The sequence below is a fragment of the Periplaneta americana genome, chromosome 9 (assembly GCF_040183065.1).
Source record: "Periplaneta americana isolate PAMFEO1 chromosome 9, P.americana_PAMFEO1_priV1, whole genome shotgun sequence".
Classification (NCBI taxonomy): Eukaryota; Metazoa; Arthropoda; class Insecta; order Blattodea; family Blattidae; genus Periplaneta; species Periplaneta americana.
In genome coordinates, this window is record NC_091125.1 from 159,720,896 (window position 1) to 159,742,296 (window position 21,401).

The window sequence follows — 21,401 nt, forward strand, 5'->3', positions numbered from 1 at the left end:
TACTGTGTATACTTAAAAATATTGTATTCATTGTATGCTTTGTACTGCACTATTGTATTACTACTATTAGTATTATTATTACCATTATGCCTGTTATTATTATTGTATTTATTATTATTAATATTATTATTATCATTATTATTATCATTACTATTCTTATTTATTATTATTATTATTATTATTATTATTATTATTATTATTATTATCAATAATTGTCTTATTTTTTATACTTTGTAGGCCTCATTTATTTTTGACCTGCTGTTCACATTTTATTATGCTTTTTTCTTTCTTTCTGTATGTTATATATTATGTCTGATTTCTTCTTACTTGTTGTTTACATTTTATTATTATTATCTTATTCAGTTTTGTGTGTACTTTGTAAATTTGTAGTGTTTCTATAACGCAGTTTTTACTCCTGGTTGAGTGTTAGAGAAGGCCGTATGGCCTTAACTCTGCCAGGTTAAATAAATCATTATTATTATTATTATTATTATTATTATTATTATTATTATTATTATTATTATTATTATTATTATTATTATTATTAAGGAATCAACAAAATTTCATACAGAAAATTTACAAATCATTCAGTTAAGTTACTACTAAAAATAACTTTATTCTATAATTTGGCAGCTAGGCTTAGAAGGTATGGACAGCCGATAAGGGGTGGTCCTCCAGCGTGAGGGTTGGGCGAAGGGCTAACAACCCATCACCGTAAAAAACAGCTTGCTACGAATCCTTCAAATTGGATTTGAGGGAGGTGGGATATGATGGTAGAGACTGGATTAATCTTGCTCAGGATAGGGATCAATGGTGGGCTTATGTGAGGGCTGCAATGAACCTCCGGGTTCCTTAAATGCCAATAAGTAAGTAAGTAAGACTTAGAAGGTATACACCTACATCGATTCTAGAAATGTTCTTCAAAATTTTGGTAAAAAATGTTTTTGCCTCATTTGGAAGCTCATTTCTTCTAGTTTTCAAAAATATATAACTTGTACCCATTATCTCAATAATTGCATAGTTATTTGAGCATTTATAATATAAGCACACTATATTTTCTATATCTTACGCCATTGTTAGTGTCTTGTTTACTTCTATTTCACATTTTATGACATTTATTATCTTTCCGACGCACAAAATGTAGACTTCCAGTTGGGCAAAAGACTTCATTGCGGAACCAAGTTAAAGCTTAAACATGTGGCTATGTTGTAAACTAAAATTATTATTTTCAATCGATTATAATTATTTTATCTAAAAAATATAGGGCTACAAATATATAAGTGTCATATAATGTGGCATATCTTTCAAATTGTTCAAGATAAATAAATAATTTTAGTATGTAACATACTCCATATGTAGGGGATCATTTTGGCGAAAGACGTTTTACCCTAGGTCACTTTCTAATGGAGTTATATCGGTCCAAAATTTTGTCAAATGTTTTGCAAAAAAAATTCTTTGGGCCCCCAAATTCGATTTTCAAGTTTGAATTATACAGGGACATCATTTTATTTTTACTTCAATTTTTATTGTACCTGAGTTTTTTAATGTACTTCACTCCCACCCCTTCTACTAATGAAGTTCAACCGTCCTCCACACAGATCCAAGACCGCATATAGTAGCCTTACGGTCATAGTAAAGAGTACGTTCCAAAAATATGTTCGCGTTTTTCAGTGACGAAAGAGCTTTCAATATTGAGTCATTTTCGCACAGGTACTGTCGTCCATTTGCCTACGTCGTATACCGGTTTCCCCCACCAGTTTTATTCGCCAGCTAGTGGCTGGGCTGTCTTAGCTCTCTTCTGAAAACATTAATTTCTGTTAGGAATTGGACGTCTACGTAATATCATACAACTGTTTAAAATAACTTAAATAAAAGGGCCTCGTTAAGTAATTAACTGTCACGTAATTACCTCCATTTCTACGACCCTATGACATAACCACTTGGACGGACAGCAGATAGTATGTCTGAGTAATTTTATCTTTTCGGAACGGGCAGAAGTGAAGATTGAATTTACAATACGTAAGATACTCTTTTATAGAGTAGGTACATAATTATTTCAACATGAGTTACTAGCACGAAGAACGAAACTGGTAATTGGGATTAGGTACAATAGTCTATAGTGCGATAATATGCACATTAGAACTGAAGCCTGTATCGAAATGAACGACCACCATTTTAAAAAATGTGTTTAAATATCCATATTATGATTATTTTTCAATTTAACTTCATTCTCTATATTGTACGCTAATGTGCTGTAGGCAGTATAATATACACTGCATAATGAATACGTCCACATGGACAGCTCAATTCGTGAGTAAAAACACTCATTGTTAATACAGTACTGTATTTTGATTAAACAAAAACCTAATGAAAATTATCACACTCAAAAGCGCAATGCTTCCTAGTTTACGTAAATGGATGAACTACTTTTCTTCCCTCCTATACCTAGTAAAGTGATTTGTTTGTATATTACGTCAGTAGCATCGAACTCTAGTCGTGGAAGGGGTAGCAAACGGCGTTGTGTCAGAGGTATAGGCAAGTTAATATTAAAAATGTTAGTAAAAATAAAATGATGTCCCTGTATAAATTGCTTAGTTTACTCCCAAGAATCATATCACCAAAGTTTGAAAGACATTAAGTAAAAAATGTGGATTCTTATGCTAAGAGACGATGTATATCCTATCTTAAGAATATTTTGAGACAGATTTTGTCTCGCGTAACAGTTGAAGTCGATTGCAGTTTGCAGCTATGGTTTCATTAGTCTATATGTCCCGTGCTTTTGTTTTGACATCTGTCCGCTTATTGTTCATGAGCTGAAACACTCTCTTTATTATGATCATTACTATTTGGTAGCGGAAGAAGAGTTCGGAGCAGAAGAAGATATCAGGTGACAGACACATTAAGATATGGGGATCATATGCGGAGACAAAGAGGAAGGCAGAAACTAGGGAAGATTGGAGAATGCTGGGTTTGCAGTGAAAGTCCTGCCCATGGACAGAACCGTTTTGTATGTACCATTTGGTATGCTTAGAACAAAACTCGTCAGTTTTTACAAAATTTATAATATTAACATTGTTTGATTTTTTAAATCCATTTCTGGCAAGCATTCTTTTCTGAAAAGACCGCACATTTTATTGCATCTCTTGAACAATAAAATTCATCACATAAATCACCATTATTCACAACAAAATCAAATATTAGACTAACAATAAGGATTTTTGTATTAAGCAGAAAAAAAGGGCGGAAAATGCTCGAAGAGAAGAAAAATACGGGAGTGGGGAGAATGTTAAAAATGAGGGGCAAATACGAGAGATCTCGGGAAATACGGGAGGGTTGGCAACCCTACCCCTACTAATTGGTTGTCATAAATAAGCGTCTTCCATACTGTGCTGGAAATCTCGTCTTCATCTGTTAGTAACCAAGTTCCTCCTTCACACTCTAGTCTTTCTTCCGACTTGCTTCTACCGTCTCTGAATGCATGGTTTCTGTCACATACTTGTCACATAACTCCAATGAAATTACGCCCAAACCATCAGTGTTAGGCAACAAATCAATGATAAATTCGTTGGTATTTGCTCAACAAAACCCAACCTCCTCAACGTCTCCCGTTCTTCTCGAATGTGCATTCCAAAATTCAATTAAAGGCACTACTTTTCTCAAAATCCGTTTACAAACCACCACAGTAATATTAGACTTAGTTTGCCTGCTGATCAGGAGTTGTGCTCATGCGTGGGTTCTATTCCCGCTTGGACTTATTACCTGGTTGGAGATTTTCCCTGGTTTTTCCTACCGTAAGACGAATGTCGAGTAAGCTATTCACGGAGAATCCTCGTCCTCATTTCGCTAAGAACCATCTCACTATCACCAATTTCATTAACTGTAAATAACGTTGTAATTGACACAGCGTCGTTAAATAACACTTACTTACTTACAATGGCTTTTAAGGAACCCGAAGGTTCATTGCCGCCCTCACATAAGCCCGCCATCGGTCCCTATCCTGTGCAAGATTAATCCAGTCTCTATCATCATATCCCACCTCCCTCAAATCCATTTTAATATTATCCTTCCATCTACGTCTCGGCCTCCCTAAAGGTCGTTTTCCCTCCGGTCTCCCAACTAACACTCTATATGCATTTCTGGATTCGCCCATACGTGCTACATGCCCTGCCCATCTCAAACGTCTGGATTTAATGTTCCTAATTATGTCAGGTGAAGAATACAATGCGTGCAGTTCTGCGTTGTGTAACTTTCTCCATTCTCCTGTAACTTCATCCCGCTTAGCCCCAAATAATTTCCTAAGCACCTTATTCTCAAACACCCTTAACCTATACAGCTTTTAAAAAAAACTTGAAGAATAAAATTAAATAAGAGTCCAGTAAGTTCTCAATAACACTGTAGGCATTTGAAACCAACCAGCCAATTAACAAAAGACGTTAATTTATTTCGTAATCTTTCTGTTGCAGGTATTGTCTAAAGGCATTCTACTCTACGCTGACCAACAGATCGTACGAAGTTCAGGCCCCACAATAACAACTTTCGCTCTGCCCGTAGCCCGGAACATGGCTCCCGGCTTCAGACTCCTCGTCTACCATGTTACTTTGAAAGGAGAGCTAGTTGCAGACAGCACATTTGTCCCCGTCAATGGATTCAACGAGTACAACGTAAGTTATACAAGCCAGATTTGTGTAATATACGTTACTGTTCCTTAACAGAAAACCACACAGAGTTTGTGTGCACTCAGTGTTGGGTCTCTGGCGGCCTGTCAGGCCATTTGAGGTATATCGATATAAAGGAAAAAATTGAGCCGGTGTCTGGTGTAGTTCCTGAGTAGCTCAGTCGGTAGAGCGTTGGCGCACTCAACCAAAAGTCCCGGGTTCGATATCCGGCCCCGGAACAATTTTTCTCTTGAAATTATTCACAACGCAAGTTAATAGACTTGCAAATTATTAATTCAGTACTTTAACCTACATCTCTCTTAGACCATTTTAGGGAACGCACAGGTGAAATTTGGCCAAAATCTATTAAAGATGCAATTTTTTGCTTTTTTATATGTATTAACTTCCTGGTTTCATTGCCTTTATTACTTTCTTTTTTTTTTATCTAAGACGCATTTTTAAGACATCACGCCTTTCAAAATATGTCCGTGCGCACGTATTCTGCTATCCTTTAAATAGGGTATAGTCATCTATCTATCTATCTATCTATCTATCTATCTATCTATCTATCTATCTATCTATCTATCTATCTATCTATCTATCTATCTATCTATCTATCTATCTATCTATCTATCTATCTATCTATCTATCTATCTATCTATCTATCTATCTATCTATCTATCTATCTATCTATCTATCTATCTATCTATCTATCTATCTATCTATCTATCTATCTATCTATCTATCTATCTATCTATCTATCTATCTATCTATCTATCTATCTATCTATCTATCTATCTATCTATCTATCTATCTATCTATCTATCTATCTATCTATCTATCTATCTATCTATCTATCTATCTATCTATCTATCTATCTATCTATCTATCTATCTATCTATCTATCTATCTATCTATCTATCTATCTATCTATCTATCTATCTATCTATCTATCTATCTATCTATCTATCTATCTATCTATCTATCTATCTATCTATCTATCTATCTATCTATCTATCTATCTATCTATCTATCTATCTATCTATCTATCTATCTATCTATCTATCTATCTATCTATCTATCTATCTATCTATCTATCTATCTATCTATCTATCTATCTATCTATCTATCTATCTATCTATCTATCTATCTATCTATCTATCTATCTATCTATCTATCTATCTATCTATCTATCTATCTATCTATCTATCTATCTATCTATCTATCTATCTATCTATCTATCTATCTATCTATCTATCTATCTATCTATCTATCTATCTATCTATCTATCTATCTATCTATCTATCTATCTATCTATCTATCTATCTATCTATCTATCTATCTATCTATCTATCTATCTATCTATCTATCTATCTATCTATCTATCTATCTATCTATCTATCTATCTATCTATCTATCTATCTATCTATCTATCTATCTATCTATCTATCTATCTATCTATCTATCTATCTATCTATCTATCTATCTATCTATCTATCTATCTATCTATCTATCTATCTATCTATCTATCTATCTATCTATCTATCTATCTATCTATCTATCTATCTATCTATCTATCTATCTATCTATCTATCTATCTATCTATCTATCTATCTATCTATCTATCTATCTATCTATCTATCTATCTATCTATCTATCTATCTATCTATCTATCTATCTATCTATCTATCTATCTATCTATCTATCTATCTATCTATCTATCTATCTATCTATCTATCTATCTATCTATCTATCTATCTATCTATCTATCTATCTATCTATCTATCTATCTATCTATCTATCTATCTATCTATCTATCTATCTATCTATCTATCTATCTATCTATCTATCTATCTATCTATCTATCTATCTATCTATCTATCTATCTATCTATCTATCTATCTATCTATCTATCTATCTATCTATCTATCTATCTATCTATCTATCTATCTATCTATCTATCTATCTATCTATCTATCTATCTATCTATCTATCTATCTATCTATCTATCTATCTATCTATCTATCTATCTATCTATCTATCTATCTATCTATCTATCTATCTATCTATCTATCTATCTATCTATCTATCTATCTATCTATCTATCTATCTATCTATCTATCTATCTATCTATCTATCTATCTATCTATCTATCTATCTATCTATCTATCTATCTATCTATCTATCTATCTATCTATCTATCTATCTATCTATCTATCTATCTATCTATCTATCTATCTATCTATCTATCTATCTATCTATCTATCTATCTATCTATCTATCTATCTATCTATCTATCTATCTATCTATCTATCTATCTATCTATCTATCTATCTATCTATCTATCTATCTATCTATCTATCTATCTATCTATCTATCTATCTATCTATCTATCTATCTATCTATCTATCTATCTATCTATCTATCTATCTATCTATCTATCTATCTATCTATCTATCTATCTATCTATCTATCTATCTATCTATCTATCTATCTATCTATCTATCTATCTATCTATCTATCTATCTATCTATCTATCTATCTATCTATCTATCTATCTATCTATCTATCTATCTATCTATCTATCTATCTATCTATCTATCTATCTATCTATCTATCTATCTATCTATCTATCTATCTATCTATCTATCTATCTATCTATCTATCTATCTATCTATCTATCTATCTATCTATCTATCTATCTATCTATCTATCTATCTATCTATCTATCTATCTATCTATCTATCTATCTATCTATCTATCTATCTATCTATCTATCTATCTATCTATCTATCTATCTATCTATCTATCTATCTATCTATCTATCTATCTATCTATCTATCTATCTATCTATCTATCTATCTATCTATCTATCTATCTATCTATCTATCTATCTATCTATCTATCTATCTATCTATCTATCTATCTATCTATCTATCTATCTATCTATCTATCTATCTATCTATCTATCTATCTATCTATCTATCTATCTATCTATCTATCTATCTATCTATCTATCTATCTATCTATCTATCTATCTATCTATCTATCTATCTATCTATCTATCTATCTATCTATCTATCTATCTATCTATCTATCTATCTATCTATCTATCTATCTATCTATCTATCTATCTATCTATCTATCTATCTATCTATCTATCTATCTATCTATCTATCTATCTATCTATCTATCTATCTATCTATCTATCTATCTATCTATCTATCTATCTATCTATCTATCTATCTATCTATCTATCTATCTATCTATCTATCTATCTATCTATCTATCTATCTATCTATCTATCTATCTATCTATCTATCTATCTATCTATCTATCTATCTATCTATCTATCTATCTATCTATCTATCTATCTATCTATCTATCTATCTATCTATCTATCTATCTATCTATCTATCTATCTATCTATCTATCTATCTATCTATCTATCTATCTATCTATCTATCTATCTATCTATCTATCTATCTATCTATCTATCTATCTATCTATCTATCTATCTATCTATCTATCTATCTATCTATCTATCTATCTATCTATCTATCTATCTATCTATCTATCTATCTATCTATCTATCTATCTATCTATCTATCTATCTATCTATCTATCTATCTATCTATCTATCTATCTATCTATCTATCTATCTATCTATCTATCTATCTATCTATCTATCTATCTATCTATCTATCTATCTATCTATCTATCTATCTATCTATCTATCTATCTATCTATCTATCTATCTATCTATCTATCTATCTATCTATCTATCTATCTATCTATCTATCTATCTATCTATCTATCTATCTATCTATCTATCTATCTATCTATCTATCTATCTATCTATCTATCTATCTATCTATCTATCTATCTATCTATCTATCTATCTATCTATCTATCTATCTATCTATCTATCTATCTATCTATCTATCTATCTATCTATCTATCTATCTATCTATCTATCTATCTATCTATCTATCTATCTATCTATCTATCTATCTATCTATCTATCTATCTATCTATCTATCTATCTATCTATCTATCTATCTATCTATCTATCTATCTATCTATCTATCTATCTATCTATCTATCTATCTATCTATCTATCTATCTATCTATCTATCTATCTATCTATCTATCTATCTATCTATCTATCTATCTATCTATCTATCTATCTATCTATCTATCTATCTATCTATCTATCTATCTATCTATCTATCTATCTATCTATCTATCTATCTATCTATCTATCTATCTATCTATCTATCTATCTATCTATCTATCTATCTATCTATCTATCTCCGCATTTAGTTTTTCCTATATTTTGTAGTATTCAAAATGTTCTACACGATACAATTTCCATTCAATTTTCTTCAAATTTTCAATATAATCTCAAAAAGTAATAAAGTTAAAAAGTTACCACATGATTTTACTGAACACATTTTATTTTTCAAGATATGAATTTATTAATATGATCAACTGTCAAAATGTGAGAAATAATAACATTTAAATTTAATATTTTTAAAACAATAAAAATGATATAAAAATCCATAACGGATAATTTAATCAATATTTATTTAAAGTAACATTATTTTTACTTTTATAAAACGAAAAATCCTTCATCGTTGCATAACAATAGTATTAAAATATTTTTTCTAAAAAACTATATTCTTATAAACATATTTTCTTTAGGTATGCGTATATAGCAGTATGATAGATGCTTGAAAGTTGCATGATTTAGAAATTTGACCTGTGAGTTCCCTTCTCACAGCAATTTTGCAGAGCTTCCGAGTGGCTCTGCTGTAAGGTTCAAGGGCCCCTTCGATTATCATACCTCATAAATTCATTCTCTGTGTTGTGTGAACAACTCCAAAGCTCTATCAGCTGAACTGTGCAAGGCTACGTGGTATAACTTATTTACAAAGATATATTTATTAACAAATAACGGGCGATTATTTTGTTTCTTTCTTTTTAGATAACACTTACAGTAAACCTCGGGAAAGACCATACGAAGAAGACAGCAGAAGCTATAATGACTGCAAACGCTGGATCATTCATGGCAATAAATTCAATGAGGTCTTCTTCTTATTTCATGCAAGCAGGAAACGAAATGAGTAAATCTCGGATGATAGAGAGCTTCTTTGAATTCGAGAACTTCACAAGGTAAAACCAAAGTCTAGTATATACAGTCACGAAACTCAATACGTAATAAATATGCATCCATAGATAGTTGCTAATCACTAGGATCGCTAACATCGCCTCATTACAGACAATGCGAAATAGTACCGGCACAGTCTTTTGTTCCTAGCACCCTTACAACTCAAGCTTCGTGACTGTATATATTAGACTGTGGTAAAACTATTATCACAATTAATTTGTGTGCTGATAATTCCCGACAACGCAAAATGGTAATAAGTTCTTAATTTTCTGTTGTTCTACTTTTATCTTTTCAGATCTGAACCTAAGGTAAAATGGAGGTCAAGACAGGGTTTATATCCTGACGAGGTTGCGTACGTCCGAAGTATGAGCCATGGAAAGAATAGCAACGAGACATTTATAAACGCCGGTGTTATTGTTTTCACAGATGCAATACTGCCTGTCAAAGAAATTTCCAGTAAGTTGCCTGTAACTACGTCATAAAATGAAGTTTCATAACTTCCAACATAACATCATCCTATTTTGCACTTTGCTTCCTTTAAAATTAAGTCACTTACGGTCTTACTAATAAAAACTCTATATACAGATGTTTAACTGTCTTATACTTATACAATGAGTAGCTCGTTTATAAGTCGTGTGTAAATTTCTTACTAATAATCACTACACACGTCCTGTATAACAGTATAACGTCATAGTTTCGTCATTACTTCGTAACGAAAGGTAATAGAATATCTGAGGTTCTCTATTGCATCCGGTAGAGTGCTCTACTGTGGAGTGTGAAATATCGATAGTACAACTAGCTCTAATCGATTACCACACTATATTTTGGCCAAAGAGTACAAGCTACAGCAATATTATTCTACTTATTCTGTGCTCTTTGGTGTGTTCTTCTGTGGTTACAAGGCATCCATCATCATAAAAAGATAGTCGATATGAACAGCTGTTAGAGGGGCGGCCATTTTTTTCTCTGTATACAACGCTTAAACAAGGGGTTTCATGTATATAACTACTGCAAAGCAATTCCCATTGTATAGTTGCAGCCTGTTTATACATCCATCGCTTATGCATGGTTTATTAGTAACGTTTTCTGTCTCAACGCTGCATAAGTCTCGTATATAAACTATACACGGTTTATTAGTAAGACCGTTAAATTATAAAAAGCAATTCAGACTGAGATAAGCGCCCTAGCGGCTTGGAGGTGACATAACTTTTCTAATTCTTTTGCAATAATCATAGTAACTTTTAGATTTACTTCAATGCTTTGCACTGCTATTGTCACTGGTTAAATTTCTAGCTTTGTTTCCGAAAAATCACTATACAGTATGTCTAAAGGTGCCGTTTTGTTTTTTTATTATACTTTTAAGGAACCCGGAGGTTCATTGTCGCCCTCACATAAGCCCGCCATCGGTCCCTATCCTGAGCAAGATTAATCCAGTCCCTACCATCATATCCCACTTCCCTCAAATCCATTTTAAATATTATCCTCCTACCCAAGTCACGGTCTCCCCAAAGGTCTTATTCCCTCCAGCCTCCCAACTAACGCACTATATGAATTTCTGGATTCTCCCATACGTGCTACATGCCCTGCCCATCTCAAACGTCTGGATTTTATGTTACTAATTATGTCAGGTGAAGAGTACAATGCGTGCAGTTCTGCGTTGAGTAACTTTCTCCATTCTCCTGTAACTTCATCCATCTTAGCCCCAAATATTTTCCTAAGAACCTTATTCTCAAACACCTTAATCTCTGTTTCTCTCTCAAAGTGAGAATACAAGTTTCACAACCATACAGAACAACCGTTAATTTAACTGTTTTATAAATTCTAACTTTCAGATTTTTTGACAGCAGACTAGATGATAAAAGCTTCTCAACCGAATAATAACAAGCATTTCCCATATTTATTCTGCGTTTAATTTCCTCCCGAGTGTCATTTATATTTGTTACTGTTGCTCCAAGATATTTGAATTTTTCCACCTCTTCGAGGGATAAATCTCCAATTTTTATAGTTCCATTTCGTACAATATTCTGGTCACGAGACATAATCATATACTTTGTCTTTTCGGGATTTACTTCCAACCTATCGCTTTACTTCATTCAAGTAGAATTTCCGTGTTTTCCCTAATCGTTTGTGGATTTTCTCGTAACATATTCCCGTCATCCGCATAGACAAGAAGCTGATGTAACCCGTTCAATACTTTCATAATTAAATCAATAACTCATTTATACAGTAATCCCCTCTCAACCTCGACTTTTAAACGCGGTACTGGTACGAGCTCGAACGGAAGAACAGGGGACGCGTCCCTGAGGGATATAATCGATGTGCGTTGGAATATTCTACAGTAGTTTACTCCCATCAAACATGAACCAATCCAATACTATACAATGAAATAATTGTGTGTATACATATATACAGAGTGTTAACCAATATCTGAGAAACCACAGAGGACTGGATAAAGGACTTAAAAAACAACAAACAAAGAAGTTCATGTAAATTTATAGTCAATTTCAATGAATCCCCTGTAACTTTTTATCGTATCTGGAGATATTGGAAACCAGGTCAATAATGTTTGTTGACCTGAAATATTTTTCCACTTTTGTTAAGTAAATTTGTAATAATGAACATAGACGTCATGGATGGATAATTTTATGTGCTTTATTCACAGATCTCTGCGATGGAAAGCCAGGCTTCAAACCCTGTTTTGTTGATGGCTGTTATCCTGAAAATAAGAAGTGTGATGGATATAACGACTGTGGTGATTGGTCCGATGAAAATGGCTGTGAGTATTGCTTGTGTGCCAAAGGACGAGTTCTATAGCAAACAGGTCGCTTATTCAAAAAATAAGCAAAGAATCTGTTAGTCAACCTCTCTGTAGGTCTACTCATACGGGGCTTATGACCATAAAAAGTAATCTTTCTTTTTCTAATTGGACGGAGTTACGCAATAAGAGAACAAGCGCCAAAAACCTGTTTCGAGATTCTTTTTTTTTTTTTTTTTTTTTTTTTTTACAATTCATTTTGTCTCAGATAAATCTAATTTAATATAATAAAATATTTCAAGTTCAATCTATAAGATTTATCTATTTTGCAAATGTTTATTTGCTATAACATTGTATATAGAATATAATATTAACGTTTTCGCCTTTTCGGCATCATCAGATATTGTTAAGTAACACGTAATCTAAACCTTGGACAAATTAAAAATGTACATTGTAATATGCATGACAAAAGAGATTTTCATGAGTTTTATGTAGTATGTCTTATAAGTAAAAAGGTTTATTTAGAAAAAGATTTCCAGGAAATATAAATTTGGAAAGTCGATATGATTTCAGATACATATAACTCATGTTACAAAAACACATATGAAATGACAAGCGTGTTATATTATATCTTGCATTAAATTATTAACAAATACGAATATCGGCAATAATTAAATATTGGTGGAAAAGATTTAATTGTTGAATTTGTAATTAATTACCGGGGAATTATGAGTAGAATGGTGATGTGATATCAATACATTATTTAAATGACAATTTATAAAATCGATAATAGGTAATTAATAAAAATTTCCTGGAAATCTTTTTCTAAATAAACCTTTTTACTTATAAGACACACTACATAAAACTCATGAAAATCTATTTTGTCATGCATATTACAATGTATATTTTTAATTTGTTCAAGGTTTAGATCACGTGTTTCTTAACAATATCTGATGATGACGAAAAGGCGAAAACGCTAATATTCTATATACAATGTTATAGCAAATAAACATTTGCAAAATAGATCAATCTTATAGATTGAACTTGAAACATTTTATTATACTGTTTCGAGATATTGGTCATTGAAATAAATCTGTTTTTTATAAAACATTATATTCAAGAAGTATTGTAACATTTATACTATTACAAAAAAAACAGCACAAATAATACTAAAAAGGGCTAGCAGATTTTTAATAAGAGACCAGCAGTTGAATTAATATTTCAAACCAAAATAAATAAATGAATTTTATGCAATAAACGAATTTTCGCTTATAAATAGCAGCAAAATTCAGATATCGCGTTGTTGATTTTTTTCCGAGTTAAATTAGCCTGCCATCAACATACTTGTGCAAATATCTCTCTCTCTCTTTTTTTTTTTTTTTTTTTTTCAAATTGTCGGTTGGTCTATTATTGCGTAACTCCGTCCAGTTGTCAGTTATCTTTTCTACATGTGTGTACAGTTTATGGTTATGTCGTCTTCTAAATTTCTTTTATCGGACCCAAAATCTTTCTCGCAATTTTCCTTTCCTTGGTTTCTAGGCTTTCAATCAGTCCTTTTTATTAATTAGGAGGCATTCTGTTCCATACTAGGCCTCTGTGCGAATAACTGTACAATAATGTCTTATCTTTGCTTTGAAGAGCAATGATTTTTTTTTATTATACAAGGTGGAAGTGAAATAGCCTTACAGATTTTCAGAGCGGATAGTTCATATTGTATGTAACAAAAAACTATATCATCATATTGATGGAAAGTTAATACAGTAGTCTTTTCAGAAAAAAATGTTTTTTCCCAAATGTTTAACAATCTCTTATTCGGTAACTCTTGCGAGTAGGATCGTGATTTCTGTCCATATCGATAGGAAATCTAGTAAAGAATAATTTATCCCCGTGGCGTATTTCAATAGTCTGGACGGTTTTCGTGTAAATTTAATTTTAAAAACCTCTAATTTGAAGCCATTACACGATGCGAACAAGTTACAACGTCGCGGCAGAGAGCAGCGCACCTACCGATACACATCGAGTTCATTAACCTCTTACATCTGTATCACGAGAATAGTGTGTTCGCGGCGATGTTACCGGACTGCTGAAACTTCAAACTTGATTTTCTAATTAACCGTGCATTCAATCACAAAACGTAATATAGGTTTTCCATTCATTTAAGTGCACTCTATCGTCCCTTTCAATCTGCAAGGTTATTTCACTTCCACCCTGTATAGGCGTACTCCTTTAGTTAGTTGGTATGCCATTTCCATCTTGTTGATTCTTGATGGGAAGGCTTCTTTTTCTGAAATATCCATTCTCCTATTTAAACTTCTCTGCCTGTTTAATTTTACCTTGATTTAAACTTATCTCTCTAGCTGCCGATTTAATATTCGTTATGAACTCAGTTTCCTCATATGAAATCTGGAGACCAGCCTTTACCGCTTGTATGGCGAATTGCTTGATTACGATTATTATTATTATTATTATTATTATTATTATTATCCCCTACTAAATTCCTATCTCTCGCACTTCATCTCTCGTAGGTTGGCAGTTCTAATGTTACATGCGCTCTGCAATTATAAAGAATGACGTAAGATGTTTTGTTCAATAATATTCGCCGATATGGCTCAAAGCTTGGTCGTTCATATATGTCAATGAATAATCAATAGTGGAAACCAAATCCGCAGAATGGGGAATATCGTGTCATTGATATACTTAGTTGGGGAATCGAAAAGGTTTTCAAATTCCTCTATCTTACTCACTTTATATAGGTGTAACAAGTAGGAAAGAATATTTTGACAAAAAAATTACCTACTCTTCAAAATCCATTAGCTTAATTTTCACAAAAAATATTCTCTATAGCCCTCATGAATGCATTTCTTTGCTATTGGTTCTTCATAAGCTGCAGTTTTACTAAAATGCTCCTATTTACCTTGTTGAATGTATTTTAATTAAAAATAATTAGTGTGGAATCTTTCTTTACAGGTCCTAAAGAAGATAAGAATGACCAATACGAATACAAGATTCTGAGAAGAAGTCGGTCTGATGTAAGTCTCACATAAAGAATTGAGGGTTTCTGCAATTACAATTACACACTTCAAATCACATTTAATATATTACAATAAGAACTCAATACTTCAAGACTTTGACTAATACATTCAACAGACGAATGACCTTAAATTTCACGTTCCATTCAGACGATAACGGCTCTTGTTGGCTATAGTTCAATAGGATGTAGCCTATCCTAAACACGTGATTACCCGTGGTAATGGATTCTTACTCTGAAAAATGACCTGATCTATTAGGAAAAAGACGATGAACAGATATTCTGACGTTCATAGAAATTAACAAAGAAGTAAAATAAAAGTTTAAGAGGGGAGGTACACTTAGCGGCAAAAATAATGAGCCGCTGACAATTTCTAAGTTCCAGAGACATGTTTGATATACGTCCGGTTTTTTAGGATGTGAAACAAGTACCTATTTTTGTTTATACAGGCCAGATATCGCCTATTAATAGCCCACAGATGACGGGCAATAATACCTTTACAAGGCAGACATAACGAAGTTTATTAACACTAGAGGGAACCCAAGAGTTGGAGCTTAATCTGAGACGATTCTAACCGGCGTCGGAGTTGTATCCGGTGTGGCTTAGTGGATAAAGCATCAGCACGTAGAGCTGAAAACCCGGGTTCAAATCCCGGCGCCGGAGAGAATTTTTCTCCGTTCCATTACTCTTTCATCGTATTATTAACAAATGCTATTTCACATTTAAACTAATAAATTAATTAAAAACTAAAATTAAAAAAATAATAATTTTATCGTACAGGGAGGCGATCTCACAACCTCTGGTATGGAGGTCAGACATCTTACTACCGGGTCACACACAGCTCATAAGGTTGACTACATTGTAGACGGACGACTTTCAATGAAGAGACACCACAGCAATGGTCCACACCTGTGGAGTAACGGTTAGCACGTCTAGCCGCGAACCCAGGTGGCCCGGGTTCGATTCCCGGTCGGGGCAAGTTACCTGGTTGAGGTTTTTTCCGGGGTTTTCCCTTAACCCAATATGAGCAAATGCTGGGTAACTTTCGGTGTTGGACCCCGGACTCATTTCACCGGCATTATCACCTTCGTCTCATTCAGACGCTAAATAACCTAAGATGTTGATAAAGCGTCGTAAAATAACCTACTAAAATAAAAAAAAAACACAGCAATGCCTTGAAGTGCAGTGCGTTTACACTAGTGAACCTCGCGACAGAACTTAGCATTTCTATCGACCAAGAGTCGGCCCATTCTTTTTGCCGTTAAATGTACATCGTTTACACTCTGCATAACATCTCTCGTAGGAACTTTACGACACCGCAGGCAACGACTGGGGCTGGAAGGAGATGAACGGGGAGTACGGAGGAGAAGAGTTCTTCACCATGGACATGCCAGCCGTGTCTGACGACTGGTACTTCATGGGCTTCTGCGTCAGCAAAGTCCGGGGCTTCACTGCGATCGACACTCCAAATGCAGCAAGTATTTAATACTGCAGATAGCCGCGCTGTGTCGTTCACGTGATTGGCTGGTTGAGCAGACTGTAAGTGGCCCGTGTTCAGTTTTCCAGTACGCGGCCCTTCATCATGCACGTGGAGGGGCCATCCGCCTGCCGCCGCGGGGAGCAGGTGGGGCTGCGGCTGCTGCTCCTCAACAACGAGCCCTACGAGATGTTCGTGGTGCTGACCCTCCACGCCTCGCCCGACTACAAGTTCGTGCACGTGGAGGAAGGGGGCATTGTCACCAGCTTCGGGGCCAGGCTGTCGGGAGGTGAACATCAGCATCTCGTTTATGTAAGTGCGCCAACCTGCCTTTCATCTGCCCACTTAACGATTCATCCACTTCTCTTTCCATTAATCCCTACGTATATTTACTTATCCATCGCTCCAACCAGCCAACATTTCATTCATGTATATCCATCTAACCTTTATACTTTATTATACTTCCGCGTCGTGGCGTCGTGTCTAAGGCATCCTGCCTAGGACTCACATTACGGAATGTGCGGTGGTTCGAGTCCTCATGGGGGAAGAAATTCTCTCATGAAATTTCGGCCAGTGTATGGGACCGGTGCCCACCCAGCATCGTGATGCACTTGGGGAGCTACGATAGGTAGCGAAATCCGGTTGCGAAAGCCAGCTATAACTGCTGGGAGGATCATCGTGCTAACCACACGATACCGCCATTCTGGTTGGATGATCGTCCACCTCTGCTTCGGCATGTGGGCGTGAGGCCAGCAGCCGGCTGGTCGGCCTAGGCCCTTCACGGGCTGTAGCGCCAAGGATTATTATTATTATTATTATTATTATTATTATTATTATACTTCTCTCTCTCTTCCGCGTCGTGGCGTCGTGTCTAAGGCACCCTGCCTAGGACTCGCGTTACGGAATGTGCGCTGGTTCGAGTCCTCATGGGGGAAGAAATTTTCTCATGAAATTTCGGCCAGTGTATGGGACCGGTGCCCACCCAGCATCGTGATGCACTTGGGGAGCTACGATAGGTAGCGAAATCCGGTTGCGAAAGCCAGCTATAACTGCTGGGAGGATCATCGTGCTAACCACACGATACCGCCATTCTGGTTGGATGATCGTCCACCTCTGCTTCGGCATGTGGGCGTGAGGCCAGCAGCCGGCTGGTCGGCCTAGGCCCTTCACGGGCTGTAGCGCCAAGGATTATTATTATTATTATTATTATTATTATTATTATTATTATTATTATTATTATACTTCTCTCTCTCTTCCGCGTCGTGGCGTCGTGTCTAAGGCACCCTGCCTAGGACTCACATTACGGAATGTGCGGTGGTTCGAGTCCTTATGGGGGAAGAAATTTTCTCATGAAATTTCGGCCAGTGTATGGGACCGGTGCCCACCCAGCATCGTGATGCACTTGGGGAGCTACGATAGGTAGCGAAATCCGGTTGCGAATACCAGCTATAACGGCTGGGAGGATCATCGTGCTAACCACACGATACCGCCATTCTGGTTGGATGATCGTCCACCTCTGCTTCGGCATGTGGGCGTGAGGCCAGCAGCCGGCTGGTCGGCCTAGGCCCTTCACGGGCTGTAGCGCCAAGGATTATTATTATTATTATTATTATTATTATTATTATTATTATTATTAATATACTTCTCTCTCTTACTGGAAGTGGCATGGGCTGGGACTTCCCTCACACGTAGCCTGCTTGATGGGTCTATTGTGCTACCTGCGATGGAATGATGTGCCCTCGCGCTCTACAGATCCTTCTATGGTCCGTCCCAGAACTCCCCCCTACAGCCTGCAAAATCCCCTTACTTTTCCACATAGGTATCACCGCGGTCCCTCAACTCCGGCCCCACGAGATACCATGAGCCCACGATACATGGTATTACCACCAGCAAATAATGACCACTTACCACGGCCCGCAGTCGACTCTGCATCCGTCTGTCCATAAATCTGTGCGGCTCTCTACTCGTCCATAAATAAATCTATCCATTTAGCTACTCGTCCGTCCACCTATCCATACAGCTAGTCCAGTCATCTATAAATTCATCTACTCGTACATATATCTATTTGTCCATCCATAAATATACCCGTCCGTCTACCGTTCATACATCTATCCATCCTTCTCTTCGTCCATCCATTTAGGAGATTTATCTTTCGAAGAGAAGGAAAAATTCAAATACCTTGGGGCAACAGTAACAAATATAAATGACACTCGGGAGGTTATTAAACGCATAATAAATATGGTAAATGCCTTTTATTATTCGGTTGAGAAGCTTTTGTCGTCTAGTCTGCTGTCAAAAAATCTGAAAGTTAGAATTTATGAAACATTTATATCACAGGTTGTTTTGTATGGTTGTGAAACTTGGACTCTCACTTTGAGAGAGGAACAGAGGTTAAGAGTCTTTGAGAATAAGGTGCTTAGGAAAATATTTGGGGCTAAGAGGAATGAAGTTACAGGAGAATGGAGAAAGTTACACAACGCAGAACTGCAAGCATTGTTTTTCACCTGACATAATTAGGAACATTAAATCCAGACGTTTGAGATGTGCAGGGCATGTAGCACGTATGGGCGAATCCAGAAATGCATATAGAGTGTTAGTTGGAAGGCCAGAGGAAAAAAGACCTTTGGGGAGGCCGAGACGTAGATAGAAGAATAATATTAAAATGGATTTGAGGGAGGTGAGATATGATGATAGGGACTGGATTAATCTTGCACAGGATAGGGACCGATGGCGGGTTTATGTGAGGGCGGCAATGAACCTGCGAATTCCTTTTAAAAGCCATTTGTAAGTAAGTTGTGCTTGTCAATTCAACTAGATACATTCACCTACTCGTCCTTACATATATATCCGTCCATCTACTCGCCGTCTATACGTTTATCTCCTCGTCTGCCCATCCTCCAATATCCGTTCATCTATTCGTCTTCACATCTTCTAACTACTCGCATATCCATAAATCCATATAATCATCTATACGTCCTCCTACTCGTCCATCTATCTACCCATTCATCCATCCGTTTGGTGATCTGTCCAAAAATATATCTTCATCTACAGGTCCATTCTTCTATTTTCCGTCCGTCCATTCATTCACCCAACGGCCTGACTCACCTCTCCAGCCAGTCATCCATTCAACTGTTCATCTATCCATTTATGTGTTTATCTATTCATTTAACTATTGGTCAGTCTATCCACATAAATACATTTCGTGTACTTATTTATTCATCGTATTTCTAATATATATATATATATATATATATATATATATATATATGGTATATATATGGTATATTTCTCAATATACTCGGTCCTGCTGGCCCTTCACATTTCTGTATTCGGGCCAGCATTCCCTTACATTATTTACAATTTTAACAAAGCCGTGATGTGACCTTTGAAGCCTGTTCATGTTCCTTTCACTTTCACTTAATATTCATTTCTTGTTCTATTCCTACATTCAACTCCATTCTCCTTTTCTCATAACTAACTAAATACTGCCGTCTTGTAAATAACATAATACATTTAATCTTACGTATTTAATATAGAACCCTAACCCTCGTTGACTATTTCCCTAAAAATTCACCCTATTATTAAATACACTGACTAAACACTTCATATACTACACATTCGCGCTCGCAGCCTAGCACATTTGTTACACTTTATTTATAACCCTATTTGAACAAAACTATTATTCAATAACCCTGAAAAAATGTCGCAGTTCAATTTGAATTATCCATTACATAACTTACACCAGCTATTATTTGAACCCACTAATACACCACTTTCTGAGATTATAAACAGTTTTTTCTTCTCTGTTGTCCCCACGTTTCGCACTCGTAGTACGATTTGCACTCTCAATATTTCCCCTTCTATTCCCCGCACTTATTTCATTTCCTCGATCACTACTCTCTTCTTTCGATGGTTCAGCATTCTTCTCTCCCCCCTTCTGCCTTCTAACTCCAAGGTCTCCAACTCTGTTGCTATTTGATGCTTTGCTAGCTTTGCCGACTTGGCCTTGGGGTGACGTCATTCCTGCTCGTCTACTTGATGATGCAGCCACTGCCTTCGAGTTCATCGCCTGAATGGAATCTGATGATAATGCTGATTTTCTCCGACATCCTTCTATCGCAATCTCCTGTGTCGCTGCCCTCTTGCCTTCCGCAACTTTACCTTTTCTATTCATTCCGCTATTATTTACAATTTCTCTTACTTTCTCCTTTATCTCTAATCTTTTTCTTTCATCAATGTTCTCATCATTTGACGGTGCATTTAAGTTTTCTAAACAAAATTCGACATCGAATAACTCTCCATTAATTTTCAAT

General features: G+C 35.2%; 1 protein-coding gene across 1 annotated transcript in view; it reads left to right on the plus strand.

Annotated features, from left to right (window-relative positions):
* LOC138706664 (CD109 antigen-like) overlaps positions 1–21,401 on the plus strand; it is a 200,877-nt gene that overhangs the window by 152,370 nt on the left and 27,106 nt on the right. Inside the window, exons 10-16 of the mRNA XM_069836220.1 lie at positions 4,464–4,661; positions 9,646–9,833; positions 10,124–10,284; positions 12,491–12,604; positions 15,551–15,612; positions 16,915–17,085; positions 17,170–17,400. Coding sequence (XP_069692321.1) covers positions 4,464–4,661; positions 9,646–9,833; positions 10,124–10,284; positions 12,491–12,604; positions 15,551–15,612; positions 16,915–17,085; positions 17,170–17,400 — 1,125 coding nt within the window. The remainder of the gene's footprint in view (positions 1–4,463; positions 4,662–9,645; positions 9,834–10,123; positions 10,285–12,490; positions 12,605–15,550; positions 15,613–16,914; positions 17,086–17,169; positions 17,401–21,401) is intronic.